The sequence below is a fragment of the Lipomyces tetrasporus genome (genome assembly GCF_029532465.1).
Source record: "Lipomyces tetrasporus strain NRRL Y-64009 chromosome Unknown POJ06scaffold_7, whole genome shotgun sequence".
Classification (NCBI taxonomy): Eukaryota; Fungi; Ascomycota; class Lipomycetes; order Lipomycetales; family Lipomycetaceae; genus Lipomyces; species Lipomyces tetrasporus.
Window position 1 is genome coordinate 150,270 of NW_026611602.1, and position 13,816 is coordinate 164,085.

At 54.5% G+C, this 13,816-nt stretch overlaps 5 protein-coding genes across 5 annotated transcripts; 3 read left to right on the forward strand and 2 right to left on the reverse strand.

The window, feature by feature from the left end:
* Positions 1-17: 17 nt before the first annotated feature.
* On the reverse strand, positions 18-1,160 carry POJ06DRAFT_198897 (acyl transferase/acyl hydrolase/lysophospholipase; the record flags this gene model as incomplete). The annotated part of the gene is made up of 1 exon (XM_056185132.1): positions 18-1,160. The coding sequence occupies one exon, from the start codon at positions 1,158-1,160 to the stop codon at positions 18-20; it is 1,143 nt and encodes a 380-aa protein (XP_056042485.1).
* Positions 1,161-1,552: 392 nt separating this feature from the next.
* On the reverse strand, positions 1,553-2,394 carry POJ06DRAFT_126545 (uncharacterized protein). Its single transcript, XM_056184311.1, has 2 exons — positions 2,065-2,394; positions 1,553-2,011 (listed from the first exon to the last, which is right to left on the reverse strand). Exons 1-2 carry the CDS (start codon positions 2,220-2,222, stop codon positions 1,831-1,833), a joined length of 339 nt encoding a protein of 112 aa, XP_056042486.1. The 5' UTR covers positions 2,223-2,394; the 3' UTR covers positions 1,553-1,830.
* A 1,611-nt stretch (positions 2,395-4,005) lies between these two features.
* POJ06DRAFT_255790 (uncharacterized protein) lies at positions 4,006-8,731 on the forward strand. The gene is made up of 4 exons (XM_056187929.1): positions 4,006-4,962; positions 5,021-5,118; positions 5,178-6,701; positions 6,754-8,731. The coding sequence occupies exons 1-4, from the start codon at positions 4,116-4,118 to the stop codon at positions 8,479-8,481; spliced, it is 4,197 nt and encodes a 1,398-aa protein (XP_056042487.1). The 5' UTR covers positions 4,006-4,115; the 3' UTR covers positions 8,482-8,731.
* Positions 8,732-9,025: 294 nt separating this feature from the next.
* Positions 9,026-9,952, forward strand: POJ06DRAFT_238952 (cytokine-induced anti-apoptosis inhibitor 1, Fe-S biogenesis-domain-containing protein; the record flags this gene model as incomplete). Its single annotated transcript, XM_056186021.1, has 1 exon — positions 9,026-9,952. One exon carries the CDS (start codon positions 9,026-9,028, stop codon positions 9,950-9,952), a length of 927 nt encoding a protein of 308 aa, XP_056042488.1.
* A 483-nt stretch (positions 9,953-10,435) lies between these two features.
* On the forward strand, positions 10,436-13,746 carry POJ06DRAFT_126728 (armadillo-type protein). Its single transcript, XM_056184315.1, has 6 exons — positions 10,436-10,732; positions 10,805-11,052; positions 11,128-11,379; positions 11,440-11,666; positions 11,724-12,540; positions 12,589-13,746. Exons 2-6 carry the CDS (start codon positions 10,924-10,926, stop codon positions 13,537-13,539), a joined length of 2,376 nt encoding a protein of 791 aa, XP_056042489.1. The 5' UTR covers positions 10,436-10,732; positions 10,805-10,923; the 3' UTR covers positions 13,540-13,746.
* Positions 13,747-13,816: the final 70 nt, after the last annotated feature.

The window sequence follows — 13,816 nt, forward strand, 5'->3', positions numbered from 1 at the left end:
TTGGTCAACGCGTATTCTTATTCCGCCGCCGCGGCCGCCACCACGAACGCGTCCCAGGCACCGCCGGTCTTGGTGGGGTCATACGCGGTGACGGAGGACGACGAGTCCAGACAGCGCCTGACGAGCGCGGCCGTGACGGCGCTGGCGGGCCCGACGCCGAGCCAGTGCCGGACGCCATATTCGTCGTGGGCTCGCCGGACCGACCGGACCCAGTCGACTTGCTCCCAGCAGCCCGACACAATGCTCTCCCGGATGTCGTGCGCGGTCGTGAGGTCGTGCGCGTCCGAGTTGCGCAGAAACCGGCAGGCTGCCGGCGGCGGCATGACGACTTTTGCCTCGTCGACGGCGCCCCGCATGCGGCTTTCGACGGGCCGGAGAAGACGGGAATGGAACGGGATGCGGGCGGGCAGTTTCGTGGTCTTGCGCAGGCCGAGCTCGGCCACGAGCTTGTCGAGCGCGGCGACGTGGCCGCTGAGCACGACCTGGGACGGGCTGTTGAGGTTGGCGACGTCGACGACGTCGTCGGGCCCGAGTTTGCCGGTCTGCCGCATTTGCCGTGCGCAGGCCAGCAAATCTGCAATCGTCGTGTTGGATTTGATCGGGACAGCGACCATGCCGAACCTGTTGTCGTTGTCGTCGATGTCGGCGGCGGCAGTGGCGGCCTCCATCGCGAGGCCGCGTTTGCGGACAATGCGGAGCGCGTCGACGAGCGGGATCGTGCCGGCGGCCGCGAACGCCGTGATCTGGCCCAGCGAGTGTCCCAAAAACACAGTCTCGCCGGGGTGGGTTATTCCGGCCGCAGGTTTGTGGTCGCGCAGGACCTGCCACGTCAGCAGCGAGCACAGCAAAATGCAGGGCTGGGCTATGCTTGTAGTGCGCATGAGTCGGTCGTCCGCGTCGTCGCGGGTTGTGGTTGTCAGCAGGCGCACGATAGTCGGCAGGTCGGGGTCGTTGTCGAGGGCTTCGGCGACCGCGTCGAGGCCGGCGCGGGCGACGGCGGGGAAGTGATGTAGGAGCGGCGTCAGCATTCCCGGCGACTCGGACGAGGCTTGGCCGGGGAAGAATACGGCTGTAGATGCATGTCGACCCTGGTGCTGTGGTCGAATGGGGAGACGGTGGGAATGCAGGACAGGTACAGCTGGAATTCGTATCTTGGGCATTGCGTTGGTTTGCGGTGGGTTTTTGTGGACGAGACAATTTATTCGGGGCGGTCCGCGCCAGCCGCACGCGAGTGTCGCACAAAAGTCCGTTTTGGTGCGTGCAGCGCATTTCATTCCCCGACCCAGCGCTAAGTATGCGATATCCGATTGTGTCCAGTGTGACTACGGGGCCATCCTCAAAATATCGGCCGCAGATCGGCCGAGTCAGCCACGGCAAAATAAGTAATAATAATGCAAAGTGTGACTGGACTCGCGATTCGTGGGAATTGAGTTCGCGGCGGTTCGACGGGCGGGGTGCGTTGGACGCACGCCAAAGTCAACTGGACTTATTAAGTCTGGATGTGGATTGAGGACGAGGGTGAAGCGCTATCAATTAATCAAGGACGAGCGAGACATGGCATGCGCAATTCATTTATTGGATAACAACACAGCGTGTAGGATGAAATATGCACATCGAAAGCAAAGCAGCAAAACAGAAACATCATGAACGAAACGTAAACCATTCCGGGACAACGCCGTCTCTTCCAATCGTAGCTCAAAGCCCCGAACACCAACAACCGCAGCCGCAGTGAAACTATGTATATATATACATCTACAAAGTGTCGGTCACGCAAGTATGTACAACTACCTCAATACCGGTGACAAATATAGAAAGGTAGGTTTATGTGTCTCATTCGTCTTCCTCCTCAAACACGTCTTCCTCGACCTCGTCGAACTTGCTTGCCCGCACGTCCAAGGACGGGCGCCGATTTGCGCCGTTGCCGCCGTTCGAGTTGGACCGGCGGCGCTGGATCTGCGGGTTGAAGTTGTAGTCGTCTTCTACGTCCGCTAGCTCGTCGCCTTCGCGGCCCCTGCAGATGGGTTGGTTAGTCAAAGAACACGACGGCAAACGGGACAGACATACCAATTGCCTCTGCCGGCGCCGTTCTTCTTGGCCTTGTAGGGGGGCTGGTCGCCGTTATTGGATGCCTTGCCAAAGAGACGGGGCAGGGGTGGGACGTACTCTGCAATTGCAGGTGCCTCGACGTGCGGGTTCGAGTTGGCGCGAGTAGTGCGAGTCATTGTTGGTTATGCAATTGGGTAGGTAGGTATTTAATATTGGCAGCAATATATAATAGATGGGGTGAATGAATGATTGAGTGGGTGGCGGATGGTGTAATAGTATGATGGACGGACGGGGGGCGGCGGGCTATATATACGTATGAATGTATGTGTATATGTAAGTGTGTATGTATGAGTATGATGTTTATTATGTAGATAATAAGCTCAGTAGGGAGAATCTCGGACGGGTACGATTTGCTTCGACGGGCTTCTGCGGGTTCGCAGTGAGCGAGTTGAGTGAGATTAGGCCACGAAGGCGAGCGATGGCGGGGAATCCGCGCCCGAGATCACACGACATGTCCCAACTGAGCTTATTGCTCAGTGTCCTGCACCGCCACGCATGTCACTGCCGCGCCGCGCCCTGACCCTGCATGTGGCGCACATGTGACGTCATGGACCAGCTCACGCGATTGGCTGGTTTGGCAATTGCAATCGTGGATTGCTATTATCGTTATTGTTGTAGATTATACACGTCAAAGTATGCTATTCTAATTAGCAGCACGCAGCTCGCGTTCGCGTGTCGATGGTGATCAGTTGCATCGCCGCAACGACGCGACTCGACGACGACAGGCGATGTTCAGGGGTCTTGTTACAGAAATGTGCGCAAACAAATCTCGGTTTGTTCCTTATTTTCGATCAGTAATACACCGTTTAGTGAATTGAATTGCGGTGGCTCGGTCGAGGGGGGCGGGCGCACGCGATCGAGGCGAAGGTGAAGTGATCGTCGGGATTCCATTTCTCGAGCCGACACCGCACTGGCACCGGATATTTTGCGTTCTTGTCAGTTTTATTCTTAGCATTATTGGCAAGTCAATCCAATTGAGTTTTCAGCTGTGTCACACCATCATTCTTATTATTATTACCATTCTTTACAATAGTTACCAGATTAAGGAGTCGGTCGGGGGGCGCTCGAGAGCGCGACTCGTGCATTCGAACGCCCCTGCGAGGACAACAATAATAATAAATCCCGCCAGCACTCAACACTCAACACTGCCGACTACTGCGTCATCCATCGTACTGAACAACTGTGAGCATGCTTGGGGCGGGTTTGCCCGCCTGTGCCACAAGTCCGCAAACCTGTCCACATGTCTAATTACTCACACAAACGCATGCTCACATATACGCCGCGGAATGGACACTATCGGTCGAATGTGATGCCTAGTGTGACTGGTGCCTTCGACCGTTCGTCCCGGAGACTACCCTTACCCGATGAAGGTTGCTTAATCTGTAACCGGATGTATGCAACGAAGGCCAAAGAATGTGCATGAAATATGACCGATTCCGTGGATGAACGTGGCTATAGCGAGGTATGACAGTCGGCGCTTGCTGCTCCCCACTCGCGTACTTGGAACCGGCAAATATGTAAACTGCAAGCTCGCAGGTGTACAGACAGACGCATTCAGCCGATCGGTCGTCAAGTTGCTTTAACATATTGTGTGGCAGCGCCATACGCAGTACTATTAATCACCGTAGTTATTATCCGCCTGATATGTTGCGATTATGTCGTTTGGACATTCGGTATGAAGATATCGGAACATGTTGGCACCGATGGCACCGGTGGTACGGGTAAAGCTATCCTGGTGTAAATTAAACAGGCAATTACGCCAAATTAAAGTCAGATATTTGGCGTTATATCTACCAAAACAGAGCGCCCCGGTGCGACGTTAACCGGGGCGGCGGTGAGGCGTGGCGACAACGGCGCCCACGCACACATCTTCGTGTGCGGGTTCTGGTTCTCAACGTCCCCACGTCACGGTCCGGTCCACCGCGTCTGCAATCATCACTGCTGCTGCTACTCTCCAACTGACAGATTAATCCACGACGGCTCAGCATTCCGTCTCAAAGACTGTCGCAATGGACGGTTCGCCTCCTTCGTCGGCGTCGCCAGCGTCCCCGGCGTCCGATCAGTCTTCCCGGCAGCACAATTCGGAGCCGTCAGCACCATCATCTCCCCAGTCACCCGCTGTCCGACGGTCGCTGCTCTCACTTCCGACCCCGGCTCGGGTCGCGCGTGCTGTACGCGGCCGCCCGACGTCGCCCATTATGCAAGTCGAATCGCCGTCGGATGTCGAACTAGAAGACGAACACGTCGCCGGCGATGCGACGCCCGACATGGCCCAGACCGTGGTCAGCACGTTCCGGGGCCGCTCGCATGCCCGCTCGCGATCGACTTCACGCACGCCGAAACGCGCAGCCTCGGTCGACGTCGCTAGGCCGTACGCACTCGGCCGGTCAATCTTCGCCGTCATCTCGGCCACGTCGAGGGCAAAGTTCAACCGGCTCGTGGCCGGCGGCGGCGGCGACGACGACACCGACATCGAAGCGCCAGAGCTCGACGAGGACGAGAACTTTGACGACGAGGGCGACGAAGACGAAGACGAGAACGAGTCCGCGGCCGCCGTAGACGGCAAGTCCGTGCCGCTTGCGTCGTCGTTTCTGTTGAACAAAGCCGTGCTGGAGGATGACGACGACGACGACAGTGCGAGCCTGCGCAAGTCCCGGTATCTGTTCACGTCGTCATTGGAACCGATCAAGTCGGCGGGGTCGTTTGTATCTGCAACCACAATCAGGCCGTCAGCGGGCAGCGAAAAACCGGACGATGCCGGAGACCAGGCATCTGTCGACACCAGCAAGTCGAGTTTATTGGCTGACAAGCTCATGAAAGTGTTTGGGTTTTTGAACAAAGAGGACGTGATTGCTGGTATGTTTGCAAGATGCGTCCCTCGCTGGAGTCGCTAACGTCTTTATTTTTTGCTTAGAATATCCGTGTTATTTGTTAAAGAGCATTCTTCTCCCGGGCCACATGTTTATCACCGAGAAGCATATTTCGTTTTTTGCTTACATCCCGCGGAAAACTGTACGTAGAAAAGAGACGCTTTTTGTTGACAGACACGAGTGTTAACCCGGTCGTTATAGCACACGACGTTCAGGTCCGGCACGTTGGCTCGCAAGGCCCGCACGACGGGCCGATATTCGCGATTTTGGTGCGTCATCAAGGACAATGTCTTTTCGTACTTCAGCTCGGCATCTGATGTCTACTTCCCTGTCGGCACGATCGACCTGCGCTACGCAATCTCTGTCGAGCTCACCGACCCCGATCTCACGCTCGCCGACGCCGGCACCGAACCTGTGTCGTTCATCCTGACGACCCAGACCAAGAAATACCAGTTCCGGGCCGACTCCTACATTGGCGCGCAAGACTGGGTCAACTCCCTGCGCCGGGCGATATTCCGGTCCCACAATGACGGCGACTCGGTCAAGATCGTGCTGCCGTCGGAGAACATCCTTGATATTGAAGAGAGCCCGGTGCTCGAGTGCGCAAACACGGTCAAGATCAAGGTCGTCGATGTCGACCAAGGCGACACGTACGCGATCGACGACTACTTTTTCTCGTTCTTCAGCAACGGCAACGAGGCGCTTAAAGACCTGCGCGACGCTGTCAGGCTCACCACGGCGTCCGGCGTGCCGTCACCAGGAGATGAGGCGGCAAGTGAGCAGGATGGGGATGACGACATCAGCCAGTCTGTCCTGCTTGACATGAAGTCTCTGCGTGAGCCCATCAGAGACACGACCGAGTCACGGATTAGGCAGTCGGTGCGACCGTCGGCAACATTTCTGGCGTCGCTGGACCTTCATTCCAGGCGCGGCAACTCCCGCTCGCGCTCAGCCCAGCGTACCGGCAGCTCACGCTCGGTCACTCCTACCGGGACTCGTCGCGCGCAGTCGTCCGACCTCGCGATCGACGGCATCGCCGACGGCCACTCAACTCCTGCGCTTTCACCGCGCGGCAGTCGTGGACGTCGTCTCAGCGGTGTTGCAGAGACCACACTGCGGCGAGCGGCCAGTCCGCTTCGTGCCATCACGCAATTTCACGGCAAAGTCAAGGACCTCATCTCGCCGACATCGCCTACCTCGCCGCTTCCCCTGGCGGCCACTGCATCGTCGTCGGTGCCGTCGTTGCCGCCGCGCTCGCATCTGTCGCCGGACGGCACGTCGACTGACACGTCTGAAGAGCTTGTCGAGGTCGGCGGCTCCGGCGCGTCGTCGCCAGCGCAAAGCCAATTCCTGGCACATTCAACCTCCCACGAAGGGTGGTCGGACTGGGTCCGCAAGGGCGGCCGCAAAGTGCAAAGTTTCCTGCCGAACGTGCCGTCCGGCTATGTCGAGAAAGTCACGGAAATGTGGGTCGGCTCGTCGAAACACTTTGACGGCCGGACGATGCCGGAAGAGCACGAGCATGAGCCGGAAGAGGCGGCCGCGGTGGACGAGGAGAAGGAGAGCTCGGACCGGTTTCGGGCCCATTTTGCCTTGCCCGACGACGAGAAGCTGGTCGCGAGCTTTTACGGCTATCTGCACCGCGTAATTCCGCTGTACGGCAAGATATATCTTGGCAAGGCCCATTTCTGTTTCCGCAGCTTGCTTCCCGGGACAAAAACCAAGGCAAGGAAATAAAATGTTTCGCGCATCGATTGTGAATGCTGACGCATTATAGATGGTCCTGCCACATGAGGACATTGAGAACGTCGACAAGGAGCGCGGGTTCAGGTTCGGGTACTCGGGTCTCGTTGTCGTCGTTCACGGCCACGAGGAAATATTTTTCGAGTTCAGGTCGTCCGACATGAGAGATGACTGCACCGTCACGCTCCTGCGGCAGCTCGACCAGTTCCGCAAAAGTCCCAGCGTGGCGTCGAGCCCCGGCCTGCGACCGGAAGAAAGCGCGCTGATCAGGTCCCGTCGACAGCTGAATATCGCGCCGCGCATGGTCCGATCCCAGGACATTTTCGAGAGCACGCCGGTGATTTTCGATTCGTCGCAGTCGTCGCTCCTGACGTACAAGCCGGCCGACAAGCTCAAATTCACGTGCCTGACGATTGGCTCGCGCGGCGACGTGCAGCCGTACATTGCTCTGGCCCAGGGCCTGATGGCGGACGGCCACACGGTGCGGATTGCAACCCATGCCGAGTTCAAGGGCTGGATAGAGAGCTTCGGCATCGAGTTCCGGCAAGTCGCTGGCGATCCTGCCGAGCTCATGCGGCTTAGCGTCGAGCACGGCATGTTCACGTACGGATTTCTCAAAGAAGCGGCGTCCAAGTTCAGGGGCTGGATCACTGAGTTGTTGGAAACTTCGTGGGTCGCATGCCAGGATACCGACGTCCTGATCGAGTCGCCGTCCGCGATGGCGGGCATCCACATTGCCGAAGCACTGCAAATCCCGTATTTCCGCGCCTTCACGATGCCGTGGACGCGCACGCGCGCATATCCGCATGCGTTTGCCGTGCCAGAGCAGAAAATGGGCGGCTCGTACAACTACATCACGTACGTCATGTTTGAGAACGTGTTTTGGAAAGGCATTTCGGGCCAGGTTAACAAGTGGCGCACGACGACGTTGGATCTGCCGCGCACAAACTTGGACAAAATGCAGCCGCAGAAAGTTCCGTTCTTGTACAATTTTTCGCCGTCGGTCGTGCCGCCGCCGCTCGACTACTCGGACTGGATCAAAGTTACCGGGTACTGGTTCCTCAACGAGAGCAAGGTCGACAAGGACTTTGTGCCGAGCCCGGAGATCGTCGACTTTGTGCAGACGGCGCGCCGGGACAAGAAAAAGTTGGTGTACATTGGCTTCGGCTCTATCGTCGTGGCGGATCCAAAGGAACTTACCCAGGCAGTGGTGGACTCGGTTTTACAAGCTGACGTCCGCTGCATCTTGTCCAAGGGCTGGAGCGACCGCTTAGGATCGACCGACGCGCACAAGATCGAGATTCCGTTGCCGGACTCGGTGTTGCAGATCAAGTCGGCTCCGCATGATTGGCTGTTCCCGCAGCTTGACGCGGCAGTGCATCACGGCGGCGCCGGCACGACCGGTGCGTCGTTGCGAGCGGGCATTCCGACCGTTATCAAACCTTTCTTCGGCGACCAATTCTTCTACGCAAACAGAGTCGAGGACCTCGGCGCCGGCCTGCATTTGAAGAAACTGACCGTGCGACATTTCGCCAAGGTCCTATGGGAGGCCACTCACAACGAGCGGATTATTGCCAAGGCACGCGTCATCGGCAAGCAGATCCAGAAAGAGGACGGCGTCGGTGTTGCTGTCAAGACTATTTATCGCGATTTGGACTACGCCAAGAGCGTGATCATGCATAACAAGAAGGGCGAAGTCGATGAGAAGGACGAGAGCTGGTACATTGTCGAACGGGCGCCGACTCCTGCTGTGACTGCATGATCTCTACTTCTTCTTTCTAGAAATCACACATATTTTGACATTCAGGGCGTTTGCATCCCCGGGGAGGGACCGGGGGAGTTTGATTTGGCTTGGATTTCTTGGTCCGTTCGCGTCTTGGTATTTTTTTTTTTTTAGCTTTGATTGGATTGGTCGTCGCAAGTTGGCGTTGGAACTCACGAGAATGGAAATGTAATACTAGCTTGGAGACGGGTCGTATAGAAAGTAGCCGAGTAGTCGTAATAAATCTAGCGTCAATTGATTCGTATTTCTCACTCTGATTCACTGCGCATTCGGGCCGATATCGGCTTGCGAGAACCCCTAACCCCGATGAGCTGAGGCGCGTGGCAGGCGAATTCGAAATGGCGGTGCCCCAACTGGCTCGGGTTGTGTGTGGCGCGTGCTTTGATTACAAAACGACGAGACTCATTTTTTCACACACACACACTCTCTCCAACTGTTATATTCATCCCGGCCTCTCCACCGCCACTACTTTTACACAAGCATATTTATTGACAACAGCGGATACTATTTGACTGTGTTGACAATGCCAACGCTGCTACTTACTCACCCGTCCCTCTCATCCGACCCGGTCCGGGTCTCCGAAATCACCGCCACACTGCCCCACCCAGTCGCTCATCAGATGCTGGACCGACTATCGACCGGGGCCGTCTCGCTGCCAAAGTCAAACTATTCGTTGATACGAGTAGCTCCATCCGGTACTCTTCTCCCACCGGCAGTTGTCGCACTGTTGGCCGAAGCAGTCGTCCCAACGGGCAAGATCGAAGGCGTCGCGCAAGCCCAGAACATGGACGCCATTATGAATGGGTTGTCAGTCGCAGGCGAAGGCGAAGAAACGGCTTGGACCCGACCTGATGTTCAGAAAGTCGTGCTCCTTAAGCGGAAGACTCCTGCCGACAAGCAGGCTACTTCAATCAGTCTTTTCAGCAAGGCCCCGTCATCGTCTACCTCGTCGCCAGCTCTTTCTGCCGCGTCGAGCACGCCGTCATCGGCCGCTTCGTCGGTGTCGTCGCCAAAGCGATCAGATGCCGACACATGGACGGTTGACATTGACGACGGACTATCGTTCGACGATGACGAAGCCGAGGACGACGACCTAATCGACGAAGACGCGCTGCTGGACGGCGACGTGCCCGACACTATCAAGATCCCAATCTCGTGCCAGCCAACCGGCAAGCGACGCAGAAAAGCCTGCAAGGATTGTACGTGCGGTCTCAAAGAACTCGAACTCCAGGAAGAAGAAGCGCGTCACGCGAACCAGAACCAGGTCGTCACGCTCTCGCTCGACGACACGGCAGAAATCGATTTCACTGTGCCTGGCAAGACTGGTTCGTGCGGTAACTGCTCGCTCGGTGACGCGTTCCGGTGCGACGGATGTCCGTATCTCGGCTTGCCGCCGTTCAAGGAGGGCGAGGTCGTCAGTTTGGACGCGCTGGGTGGCGATGATTTTTAAACATGGGGTTTTTGCATTACTTTGGTCTTTTCTTTTATGTGCTATAAAACTGGGAGAGGTGTGCTACTACGGGTAGAATTGGGTTGTTTAAGTTATGGGTATTGGCTTTGTCTATGGTGCATTTTTCTTCGTTTGGCTGACTTCCGCGATTGATTTATTTATAGATAGTTTATACTTTATTATGAGTTAGTGCTAGTTAGGGTAAAAGGTTCCAGGATGATTGTTTGTATTGTCCTTCGTTGGTTTTGTTACTATATGTTATATAATTGACGAAGCGAGCAAATATCGGCATCATGTACTCGCATTAATACAGTTCTCAGTCACTGGATTCGTCCGTTTCCTCACTAATGTCATAAAATTCCGACAGATCCACGCATATATGATCTTGTGGGAATAGTTAAAATTTGGCATCGTGAAAACAATCGCCACCAGTAGACTCTGCACATCGCGCTGCGGTCAACTTGTTGAGCCAACCAAGAATGCCGAGGTGTTCTCAAGTACACGTTAACGCCGCGCTTGCAGCCGCGTGAATTCAAGGTTTGTTCGCCGCATCGACCATCGCCAAATATCTCGTCTCGACTCCTTGCTACTGACCTAGCCTCCGCGTATTTATTCCTCGTTCTTTATCTATATCACCTGACACAAGTCAGCAAGGCGTCGGGAAGACTCGTTTTGGCGGTAATTGTTCTTACTGCGCGTAATAACAGCGACGGCGGTAGCTCGTCACGACGCGGCAAGTCGATAAATTAGGAGACAGCCACCCTGAGATTTGGGGATAAGGTACTGGATACTTGCCAACCATGGTCTCTGTCAGTCACTGGCATTTGCAACACTTTCTAATTTTGGATCTAGTTGGCACAAGCAAGCCACTCGTTATCGGACCCGTCGACTTGACAACGCTCCCTACCACGTTTGCAACAGGAAACGGTTTCACTGCATATATTTAACGGCATAGAAGGCGGACTTGGCAAATGGACTTTTTAAAATCCGCGATTACGTCAATCGCCGCGAAGGCGGGTTCTGCATTCCCGTATACGCCGGGCGACAAAGTGGAGTTTCGCAATGATACCATATGGAACATATACCACGGCACGCGACGGGTAAGGCTCATATATAGCTTCGTTGCTTTGCTTTCCAAAGGCAGTTGTGCCGACAATGCTAACGACAATGCTCAGAGTGATAACACGCCATGCACGATTTTCGAGTTCGATATTAACGCTCAACGAAGTAGACTCACCCTAGCACGCAACGCGACTAAGAAGTTGCGCACCTTGAGATTCCCTGGCGTCATTAAGGTACTGGACACATATGAGTCGGACAGCGTTATTTATATTGCGACGGAGCACGTTGTTCCACTCGACGTGGCGATACATAACCGTGAAGTGTTGAACAATGAGGTCATTAAATGGGGTCTTTATTCCATTGCGGTATGTCCTGAAGTTAGTTGATGAGTGGCACATGAAATGTGGTGCTGATAGAGCATGCAGAATACGGTCAAGTTTATTAATGTCGATGCGTCATCCATTCACGGCAATATCCGGCAGTCTTCTATTTTCATTACAGATAGTGGAGAATGGAAATTGTCGGGGTTCGAGGTTCTTACATCCACAAAGGACGAAGAGCCTGTTATTTACACGTTCGGCGGGCTTGTTCCGGAGGCCGGACGGTATGCGTCGCCAGAAGTCGCCAAAAGCGGCTGGGATATCTTGAAGAAGTAAGCTGATTTAGAGTTTATTAACTGTGCATACACAGGGACTAAGTAAGAGAATAGACAACCGCATCATCTACTTGACTCCTGGTTGTTCGGCGTGTTGATATATGAGTGCTTCAATGGTAAAGTCACAACGTCCGATCAATTACAATCGTCAATGCGAAAACAGATCCCGCCAGAGCTATTCGGCCCGTTTAAGAAGTTGGTGCAACAGGTTCCTCGGCAACGAGCCAGTGTGAAGCAATTTATTGACGTAGGAAGAGACGACAGTAAAGCAACGCCCGGTGGCGGATTTTTCAGAACCGACATGATTGCGTTGTCGGAGAGCATCGACAACTTGAGTGTGCAAAGCGACTATGAGCGGGAAGTATTTCTGAAAGAGCTTCAGCGTGTGCGGGATAAATTTCCGCCTAGCTATCTTCGGCTGAAAGTCCTCCCCGAGCTCGTCAAATGCTTCGAATTTGGCGGCGGCGGGCCCAAGATTTTGGCGGTCATGTTGGATATTTCTCAACATATGTCACCGGAGGAATGTCAGATCGCAGTAGTTCCGACAATTATTAAAATGTTTTCGTCAACAGATCGAGCAATCCGGATTGCGTTGCTAGAATCCCTGCCGAAGTTTATCGAATCGCTGTCGAGCAAAGTCGTAAATGAGAAAGTGTTCCCAGATATGCTCACAGGATTTACGGATATTGCGCCGGCTGTGCGGGAGCAAACAGTGAAGGCTGTATTGGTTGTCATCTCTAAACTGAACGACCGAAACATTAACAATGATTTACTCCGGCATTTGGCAAAGACCCAGAACGACGAACAACCGGGAATTCGGACTAACACCACAATCTGCTTGGGAAAGATAGCGAATAATTTGGGGCCCCATGTAAGATATATGACTTGCTGATTAGTGAGCTGATGCTGACGGTACTAGACTCGGTCAAGGGTGCTGATTACTGCTTTTACGAGGTCTCTGAGGGATCCATTTGTTCATGCTCGGAATGCCGCACTGATGGCGTTGGCAGCTACAGTTGATCTATTCTCAGCTGAAGACTGTTGCAACAAGTTACTGCCAGAAGTTTGTCCGTCTCTGCTGGACCGCGAGAAATTGATCCGCACGCAGGCACACAAGACGGTGGAGATCTACCTCGCCAAAGTAAATACGCATGCCGCGACTATGCCGGACGCCGGGTCGGCACAGCCTCTCAATTCTGCGCCAGCGTCGTTGTCTGGTACTCCAAAACCCCAGGACAATGCCGCTCATAATTCTGGCGAGGCGTCGTGGGCTGGGTGGGCGATTAACGGTTTCACGAAGCGGTTGGGCGTTGACGATGAGGCCCAGTATCACGGGGTTCCATCGTTGACGACATCGTCCGAGAGGGAGTCCACAGATTCGTCCATATCGAGTGCCACTGCAACTAAGTCGGCCGGGAATATATTAAGTCCACCATCGTCTGTTACGAGACCATCGTCAGCGTCGTCATCGCTGGGTTTTGCAACGACGGATGTAGCGGTCAAATTCGAGCCTGTTGATGATAACGACGACTTTGGCTGGGGCGGCTTCGACGGCGACAACGACGGCTTCGCAGCAAATGGGCGCACCGCTGCACCTACTGAGGAAGACGATTGGGCAGCATTCGATGAGCCTGTTGGGCGTGTCAGTGCTCCTGCTAAGCCCGCCGCCAAAGCGACCCCCGCTGTTAGAACCGCGCGTGTCTCGTCGGCCCAATCTCCACCTACAAAGACCGCGTCGACTTCGCGAACAGCACCAGGAGCTAAAAAACCGACGGGAACCAAATCCCATTCTATTGCTGCTCATAAGGAGTTGAAGAAGAAGGAATCATTATTTGCAGACACTGGTGCGAATGACGACGATGGATGGTAGATGTGAAATTGAGTTTTTTGGCATTGAGAGTGTAGGTTACAACGGATATGACGACCTGTTACGAAAATTTGTGGTTAGTACTGAGAATTTGATTGAATAATTCGCATGTATAATTTTCTTGTGAATGTGGGTGTTGGCTTGATCGTAATCATAATTATAGTCTGATGCTAGGATATAGAATGAAAGAAATCAAAAACTGGACTACACAATAATAACATTAGACAGGGCACAGTTGCTTGTCACAGTCGAACCCCACGCAAGATTCTAAGTCAAGCTA